Here is a 10,250-nt window from a genome sequence, read left to right on the forward strand (position 1 = left end):
GATTGAATATTATTGTTGCAAACTACATCAAAAAGTACTATATATTATCTCGATTTTAGTAAATATAAAAGTTTTTTAATTTTCTTTTCAGGAAATAAGGATAAAAACTGTATAAAATTGACTATAAATCCGCGATTATCTCAAGCACAAAGTTAAATCACGTTTTGCTAAATCACTTTAAAAATGACGAGATATATATATATATATATATATATATATATATATATATATATATATATATATATGTTGAAACATTGTATCATCATAATGCATAGAGAAAGAGAAGCTAAAGATTGTAATTGTATTTCTTTGATATTGCTTGATTTTTCCGTATTACAATGATACTCAATTTATAGGTTTAAGAATGATCAAAGTCATGCAAATCCCTATAATTAAGGTACTAAAGTCCTACAATATATTTCTTTTGACTTTACTTGTGGTTTTTCTTGACTTTGTTATTGAGTATTTTCAACACTCCCCCTCAAGTTGAGTAACGAGATTCCCGATATTCAACTTGCCAAGAACTTCTGAAAAATTCTTGGAGTTCACAGCTTTGGTTAGGATGTCTGCGAGTTGGTCTTCAGATCTTACGAATGGGAGCGTCACAATACCTCCTTCAATTTTTTCCTTGATAAAGTGCCTATCAACTTCTACATGCTTTGTTCTGTCGTGTTGAACAGGATTTTCTGATATGCTGATGGTTGCTTTATTGTCACAGAACATTTGACACGTCTTTGTCGGTTGAAGACCCAATTCAGTCAACAATCTTCTTAGCCACAGGACTTCGGTTAGTCCACTCTTGATTCCCCTGAACTCGGCTTCTGCACTAGAGAGTGCTACCACTTTCTGTTTCTTACTCCTCCATGAGACAAGGTTGCCTCCAATAAAGGTGAAGTATCCTGCTGTTGACTTTCGGTCGACGGGATTTCCAGCCCAGTCAGCATCAGTGTATGCCTGTATCTCGAGATGTCCGGTCTTCCTGAACAGTACTCCATAATCAAAGGTTCCTTTCAAGTATCTCACAATTCTGAGTGCTGCTTCCATATGGTCAGCTTGTGGTTGGTGCATAAACTGACTCACAACTCCAACAGCATATGCAATATCAGGCCGAGTATGGGAAAGATATATAAGTTTCCCTACCAAACGTTGATATTTTCCTCGATCCGCCAATTCAGCTCCCTTCACAATCTGTAGCCCATGATTGACAGCCATAGGCGTCTCAGCTGGCTTGCAATCTAGCATCCCAGTTTCTGCAAGAAGGTCAAGAGTATACTTCTTCTGATTGATAAAAATCCCTTTCCTCGATCTGAGTACTTCGATCCCGAGGAAGTACTTTAGTCTCCCAAGGTCCTTCATTTCGAACTCCTTGAAAAGATTTGCTTTCAACTTCTGGATTTCTTCTAAGTCATCCCCTGTTATGATCATGTCATCAACGTAAATGACTAAGCAAGAAATAAGATCACCTCGTTTCTTCAAGAATAAGGTGTGGTCTGAATTGCTTTGCTGGTACCCGAACTACTTCATAGCTGTGGTGAATCTTCCAAACCAAGCTCTGGGAGATTGTTTGAGCCCATATAAAGTCTTTTTCAATTTGCATACCTTCCCTTCCTCGAACTCATCTGAAAAACCTTGGGGTGCATCCATGTATACCTCCCGTTCTTCTTCAAGCTCACCATGAAGGAAGGCATTTGTAACATCAAACTGATGAAGATCCCAATCCTTGTTTGCAGCAATGGAGAGGAGCACCCTGACAGTGTTCATCTTTGCCACAGGCGAGAAAGTTTCTGCATAGTCGATCCCATATGTTTGTGTGTAGCCTTTTGCAACCAGCCGAGCTTTGTATCGCTCAATAGATCCATCGGGTTTTCGTTTGATTGTGAAAACCCATCTGCATCCCACAGTTTTCTTCCCTTTCGGCAACCGACACTTTTTCCATGTATGATTCCGGTTTAGGGCCCCTATCTCTTTCTTCATAGCATTTCTCCAATGCTCGATCTTCAGGGCTTGCTCCGCTGTTTGTGGAATCTCCTCATCATATAAGGCTGCTTCATAGGCTGTTGCATTTTTGGACAAGTTTCCCTTGGCGATATTCCCAACGGAGTATCGGGAATTCCTCACAACTTTCTCTGGGGTATACCGTTTAGGAGGTACACCTCGATTATTCCTGGGTGGTAGCACATATCTCCCAGTATCTCCATCTACTGTATTATCCTCCTGTTCTTCTTCAATGATTTGAGAAATATTATCAGCAGAATCAGAAGCCACAATAGTAGGTTCAGAAGCTCTTACCTCAGATATCAGTGGCGGAGAAGATATAGGCTCATGCAGCGGACTAGATTGTTCTGGAGTGGATGAAACATGCTCGGTGGCAAGGCTAACTTTTTCTGTTGGGTCTGCTTCCGAGCCTGGCATTGGTAACCAACTTAACAGATCGGTCTCACTCTCTTTTTCACTCTCCCCCTGACTGTTAAGGTGGGTACTGTAAAAATATTCAGTTTCAAGAAAGTCGCAGTTCATGGTGGTTATGATTTGACGGGTTTTAGGATTGTAACATCTATACCCTTTTTGGTTAACACCATACCCGACAAACACACACTTAATGGCACAAGGAGAGAGTTTAGTCCGTTCATTCTTAGGGATATGAACGAAAACAGAACTACCAAAGACCCGGGGTTGAAGAGTGAGAGTGACAGGGACAGAGGCCAAAGTGGATAATTTTTGTAATGGGGTTTGAAGTTTGAGGGTTCTAGTGGGAAGGCGGTTTATAAGGTAAACTGAGGTTGCGACAGCTTCGGGCCAAAAATGGCTGGGTACCTTAGACTCAATCATCATAGCTCGGGTCATTTCAAGCAAGCTAGGATTCTATTCTTTCGTTCAGCAACACCGTTTTGTTCAGGGGTATGGGGACAAGTGGTTTGATGAATTATCCCTTTTTGTTGACAAAAGTTCTGCATGTTATGATTGACAAATTCACCCCCGTTATCAGTTCTAAGGACTTGGATATTTTTCTGGAATTGATTTTGCACCATGGCGAAAAAATGAGTAAATTTATCAAAAACTTGAGATTTATTTTTGAGAAAATATAACCATGTCATTCTAGTGCAATCATCAACAAAAAGCAGAAAATATTTAAACCCTTGACCTCCGGCAATAGGTGATGGACCCCAAACATCAGAGTGAACTAAAGAAAAAATAGAATCGACTTGAGTATCACTGGGTTTAAAAGGTTGTCGATGACTTTTAGCCAAAACACAAGTTTCACAAGACAAAGTATTATTTTGCATAATGTTAGGGAATAAAATCTTAAGGTAACCCGTGGATGGATGCCCTAACCTACGGTGCCAAAGCCAGGCTTCCCGGTCAGCAATTCCGTGAGCCAGCATCACCTTGCCTTGTTGAGCTATCTCATCCACATAGTACAATCCATCCCGCTCAGTGCCACGCCCAATAATCTCCCCCGTCCTGATATCCTGAAGTAAACAGAAGTGAGGATGCATTATCATGGTACAATTGAGTTCTTTAGTAACATGACTAATTGACAACAACTTATGAGATAGGGACGGAACATATAGACAATTGGATAATCGCAAGGTTGGGGAGATTTCTATAGTTCCGGCCCCTTCTACTTGAGTTAAGTCACCATTAGCAGTTTGTACATGAGTTCTAAAGGATTTTGATGACTCAAGTATATCTGATTTGTCAAAAGTCATAGTGTCTGTAGCCCCACAATCAAAAATCCAATTTGTTTTTCTACTGACTTGTTTATTTGACACTTGACATGCAGTGGGGATTATTTTCGAATTTTCAGATAGTTTTGGGTCAAAATTTGAGTTGGGCATAACTATTGGGCTGTTTTGAATAACATGGGGTTCATTTTGGGATTTCCATAAACTTGAGGGACTAGACTCAAAAGAATGGGGTTTCTTTTGTAATTTACTGAAAATAGGGGACTGAATTTGAGATAATGGAAAAGTGGGAGGGTTTGATGAATAATCATCAAACCCTATACCTAAATCATGCGCCTCTTTTTCCTTTTGACCAATTCCACACGCCTCTTTCTCCCTTTGACCGATTCTCTCCACCTCTTTCTCTCCCTTGGTTCCACCTTCACCGTTTTTCTTGGTTGTTCGGCCATTAACGCCGGCGGAGAAGCCGGCAGCGGTCGAACTGTTGCGTCCTCGGCCATCTACACCGACAGAGGCGCCGGCTGACGCCGAGCTGTTGTGTCCTCGGCCATCTCGGCCGTCTACGCCGGCAGCCGCGCTTCTCGCCTCCGTTCTGTCGTTTTTCCGGCCGTCAACGTCAGTTGCCGAGCCGGTAGTCGGGTAGCCGGTTGAGTTTTCTCCTCTTCCTCTCTCGGATCTTCCTCGGACATCAATCGGTAAGATAAATCCACCGTCGAGGAAATCGTCGGAGCCGCCTCCCACGGCAGCGCACACCCCGTAGTCACCCTCCTCCAGCTCGAATATCGGCGGCCACTGCAGCGGCATGTAGGAGAGCTCCTCGGCGGGCTTCTCGCCGTCGCTGTTGGAGGCCAAGCTGTCGTAGCTGTTACTGCGGGAGAAGGCCGACGACACCCTGATTGGCTTGGGCAGGTAGACCTTGATCTTAGGCGGCGGGGTAGGCTCGTCGGCGGCGCTCTCGTCCTTTAACGGCGAGGGAGGGGTGGGCTTCTGCTTGGACTTCTTCTTCTTGGGCTTGGCGGCGAGGTTGGGGAGGTCTTTGTGAGGGGCGTTGGGCTTGCCGCTGCCGCTGGTTTTGGAAGCTTTCTTCATTTTTGGAATGGCGATCGAAACTGTCGCCGGTGAGTTACTCCACAAACTGATTTGAATTGGCTAGGAATGTTTTGGTTTTGGATTATGAACGATGATGATTCGTTTCTGAGTTCCTATGGTTAAACCTGCTCTGATACCATGTTGAAACATTGTATCATCATAATGCATAGAGAAAGAGAAGCTAAAGATTGTAATTGTATTTCTTTGATATTGCTTGATTTTTCCGTATTACAATGATACTCAATTTATAGGTTTAAGAATGATCAAAGTCATGCAAATCCCTATAATTAAGGTACTAAAGTCCTACAATATATTTCTTTTGACTTTACTTGTGGTTTTTCTTGACTTTGTTATTGAGTATTTTCAACAATATATATATATATATATTTTTAAACCGATATTATAGATTGTATAGATTGTGTCGAATAAGTTAGTTGGAAATATAAGATTGAGCCCAATCTCTCTGATTCCCCGAAAGCCATATAAAACTATTTGTTGGAAATACAAAAACCTAAAACCCTCGCCTCTTCAAATACTTCAAATACAGAAACCCTCGAAACATATATTGAAGATTTGGCAGTGCAGATCGAAAGCAGTAGTCAACAAATATTGAAGATTTGGCAGTGGAGATCGCGCCACAGGTAACTCGAACCCAAGACCTTTGGTATTGAGTAGTAACCATTCACCGTTTGGCCAACATACACACACATTATTATAAGTTGTCACATTACAAGAGAATATTTTCGAATGTTTTTAAGATAATAATATTTGGATCCATTTTTGTTGAATTGATTAATTATTTATTTAAATTAATAAATACTTGAAATATTTATAAGTTAAGTTGTGTTAATTTAAATATTAGTATTTGATTTGAAATAATGTATAATTACAATATTATGAACTCAAATAGTATAATATTAAATTTAATGATTATCATATTATAATAATAATTAATGATTTAATAAGTATTGATTAAAAAACTCATAAGAGTAATTTTGTTTGAATAATATCATGATGGAGTTCTTTTATTATTTTGTACAAATATTGAACATATGTGGGGGGTCTTTATATAATTTTATATGAATGTAGGGTACGTTGGTAATTATCATAAAAGTTGACATGGGGAGTTTGAACAGTCTTGAAAGCATTTGATAATTTGTGGATTTTTTAAAGTTCGTGGGGACTGGGGAGAATGGATTTTGAGTAAAGTTCATGATATTACACATAATTCATATATTATATAGATTTAAATTCAAATTTAATTATTATTTCGGGATATAAGAATAATTATGTTGAATGTTATACTACGGATATCGCTATTGGGTAAGGTGACAAAGGATTATAGTGATGTTTGGGAGGTGATATGTTTGAATCGGTTAGTGATAAGTTCCAATTTATAACTCACTATTAGTTTCTTTCTTCTGTTTTATTTTTCTTTTGTTGTTGTTTTATTTTGTGTTTTATTTTTTTTGGTGAAATTAAATTTAAAAAATTAAAAATATAAATAGATAACTATAATAAAGAGTATATAGGCTGGCTATATTATTTGATTGTTATTACATTAGAAAATAGAAATGAATTACTATAATTGAGAAAAAAATATCATAAGTTGACCATATTGCATTGATGGATTAAATAATAAAATTATATTATAATATAATATATTTTATGAATTAGGGAAATTAAAATAAAAAATATAAAGGAATGACTATAATTGTGAGAATAATGTGTCTATCGATTACGCAATGAAATCATAATATAGCCAAATAGGGTATTATAATATGATGAATTGGTGAACTTGAAATAATAAAAATATAAATTAAAAATGAATGAATGACTATAATGATGAAAATAATTTCATAGATAGATTTAAGAACTCGAATAATGTCATAAGCTAACGCATCGATCGATTACTAAATTAAATTATACTATAAGACAATATATTACAATAAATTAGTGAACTTGAAATTAAAAAATAAAAATAAAAATAGGAAGGGATAGCTAAAATATTTAGAATAATATCATACGTTAACTACTTTATTTGATTATTTCATAAAACTATATGTTAATGAATAAATAAGAAGTAACAAATTAGTGAACATAAAATTTCTTAAACATAAATGTATGACTATAGTTGTGGGAATAATGTCATACGTTGAGCACATCAATCGATAACTCAATAAAAATATTTATAAGACAATATATTATAATAAATTAGTTAACTCAAAATAATAAATTAAAAAAATTTAAAAAATAATTATAATTATGAAATAATATCATACGTTGAGAACATCGATCAATTAATCAATAAATTTATACCATAATAAATTTAATGAACTCAAAATAAAAAATATAACATATGAAGGAATTACTATAGTTTTTGAAATAAATTAATAAAAATAACAAAAAGAAAAAACAAAACACAAATGAAAAAGGAGATGGAAAGGAAAAACAAAACAAAAAGTGTTACTCTTGTACTATAGTACACTAGTACGCCCATCCGTGTGATGCACGACGAACATAAAAATAACCGACATATTTACATAAATAAGTATACATATTAAATAAAATAAAAAATATAAATAAATGCAAATAATGTTTTAAAAATAAATGAAATAATTCATATAAATTACTCAATAAAATCTCGAATTTAAAAACATAAATTTTCAATTTTGTATAAAGTGTATTGATAATTATACTCATTAAATAATTTTAAATTTTTTGATAATGAAAATTAACATGACACATTATTATTATTATTATTATTATTATTATTATTATTATTATTATTATTATTATTATTATTATTATTATTATTATTATTATTATTATTATCATTATTATTATTATTATTATTATCATTATTATTATTATTATTATTATTATTATTATTATTATTATTATTATTATAAATAAATATTTCCGTACACAACCATAAATAAAAAGTTGTAAGAAGAGAGAAAATAAAATATATTAAAGTTTTCATAATTTATTCACTTTAAATTTATTTTTGATGATTTTTTATATCTTATTAAATAATTTGTCACAAACTTAAATTTAAGATGAATATTCTTCATTAATAAAATTTGATGATCTTTAGAAATAATTAAATTATATAAAAAAATAGATATAAAAATAGTTTTAAAAAAATTAATGGGAGAAGAGAAAGAAAAAAAGAGAGAAAAATTGGAGAAAAAAAAAACTCTTCTTTTATATATATTATATAGATTATATAGTTTGTACAATTAAATATTGGAAGAATATTGTGACATTTTTTAAAGGATATTTTAAAAAAATAAATCGTACTATTATCTTATCCATGAATTTTATTCTTTAAAACAAATATTAGTAGATAGGATAATGATTAATGAAAATATTTGTATTTTAAATAAAAAGAATTAATAAACCGTTCCATATCATTTCTAAAACAAAGTGGCATCTTGATTAGTGGCCATATATACCAAGAATTTGTTTCCAAAATTGTTGAAGTTAATAAAAGAAAAAATATCTTATGAAAATTTTCAATATAACTTAAGGGTAATTTAGTAATAATAATAATTTAAATTAGATAATAAATTTTGGAGGGCATTATGTGCGCACATATTATGTTTTAGCAGTACTCTTTTAGAATAAGGTTGTTAAATCACTTCAAACGGAGCCGCGGCCTGCGCTATTGGTGTGGGGCAAAAGTATCTAACCATATTCCCTTTCTTATTTTTAATATTTTATCCTATTTTCCTGATTGGGTTAGAATAGTTTATAGTTTGTTTCGACGGAATGTATTTGATACATAGTAAATATACACTTTTCAGATGCATATCTCTTTTCTGAATTTTAATATTTTTTCCTATTTAGCTTTGGTTTCCTAGTTGTGTTGAAATAGTTTAGTGCTTGTTTCAACCTTTAAATACGGAGGTTAATTTGATGTTTTAAGAGATAAGTTTGGATTAGTTTTTGAAATAATATTTTCATATTTTCCTTCCTTCGCACGAAGAGCGCTTATCTTCTGCGTGTCAGCCATGGACACCGACGGCGGCGAGCTATCTCTCCTTTTTCCTAAAGAAATCGTCGAAGAAATACTGTCAAGACTTCCGGTGGCATCGCTCTTGAAATTCCGATGCGTTTCGAAATCATGGCGTTGTTTGATTGGAAGCGACCGATTCATCAAAACCCACCTGCAAACTTCGTCCAAAAACGCATCTTTTGCCCATCACAGGCTTGTTAAGAACAAGCCTCTGAACTTGTTCGATGATATACTGTCGAGGTCCCCGGTTCTTATCGTGGGTTGCTGTAATGGGCTGGTCTGCTGCTCCATTAATCTCCAGAAAGGGCGTTTTATATTGTGGAATCCTGCTACCAGAATCTCCAAGGAATTACCACAATTCGTAAAGGATAATATGCGTTGGTCCATTGCCGCTTACGGGTTCGGTTGGGACGAATCGAGCAATGCACACAAGGTGTTTGTTGTTTTGTTTAGTCCTAAAGGGATGGTGGGTAAACTTTATAGCTCAAACACAAATTCATGGAAAATAGTATCTGAGTATCCTGATTTTGATTTGGAATTAATATGCGGTAAGGCGGAGTTTGTGAGCGGGAAGCTTCACTGGCTGAGGAAGAGTGGCGGATGGTATGCTGCCAACATTGCTACCTTCGACTTGAAGAGCGAGGAGTTCGGAGTGATGGAGCTGCCATGTGAGTCGACGCGGTCGTTGAGCGTCAATGAGGGGTGCCTTAGCGTGGTTTGTTCTAATTATAAGAGAGGGCATTCGGATGTGTGGGTAAGGAAGCAGGATTCTTGGGTGAAAGCGACGGATGATGTTGTTTATGAGCCTTGTGAAATTCTTCCATCCGTAGCCCCATTTAGCGCAGTCGACGATGTGGAGATTCGGCTCGTTCGTGGATTGACTTTTGAGCTCGACGATCCAGCACAGGATGATGATGTGCTTTCACGGATCAAGAAACTTAAGCCTTCCTTTCCAACGAATCTCTACGTCGAAAGTTTAGTCTCTCCTGTCGCTAACAAGAGTGAAGAGGGGCAACGGTGCCTAGATAAACCAAATTTCACCTGATTTTATTTTTTGCACATGAACTGGAAATTCTGCTTGTTAATTGTTGTGGTTTCATATTTTTGGCACAATCGTCAATTTTCAGTGAAGAATTAAGCTAGTTAATACCAAGTCATTTATACATCAAACTATATCATTTAATATATCAGTTTAAGTCATGTAGAAATTTTAGGCGTCTAACGCATCCATATATATTAACTTTTGGTATCTAAACCAAAATTGTGGTGTGGTGCAATGGCAATAACCACACCATCATTCCTCTCAAAAAATATAACCACACCATCATCCACAGCATATTTTTCAAAAGTAATCCTTTAAATTTGAGCTAAAATAATAAAAAGTGAGATAAGATGAGCATCCAACAGATCACCTATATTAAGTTGGGCCCACAAAAAAATTTACACCCCCT

At 35.2% G+C, this 10,250-nt stretch overlaps 1 protein-coding gene across 1 annotated transcript; it reads left to right on the forward strand.

The window, feature by feature from the left end:
- Positions 1-8,794: 8,794 nt before the first annotated feature.
- On the forward strand, positions 8,795-9,974 carry LOC131018388 (F-box/kelch-repeat protein At3g23880-like). Its single transcript, XM_057947116.1, has one exon. It carries the CDS (start codon positions 8,795-8,797, stop codon positions 9,842-9,844), a length of 1,050 nt encoding a protein of 349 aa, XP_057803099.1. The 3' UTR covers positions 9,845-9,974.
- Positions 9,975-10,250: the final 276 nt, after the last annotated feature.

The sequence above is a fragment of the Salvia miltiorrhiza genome, chromosome 3 (assembly GCF_028751815.1).
Source record: "Salvia miltiorrhiza cultivar Shanhuang (shh) chromosome 3, IMPLAD_Smil_shh, whole genome shotgun sequence".
Classification (NCBI taxonomy): domain Eukaryota; kingdom Viridiplantae; phylum Streptophyta; class Magnoliopsida; order Lamiales; family Lamiaceae; genus Salvia; species Salvia miltiorrhiza.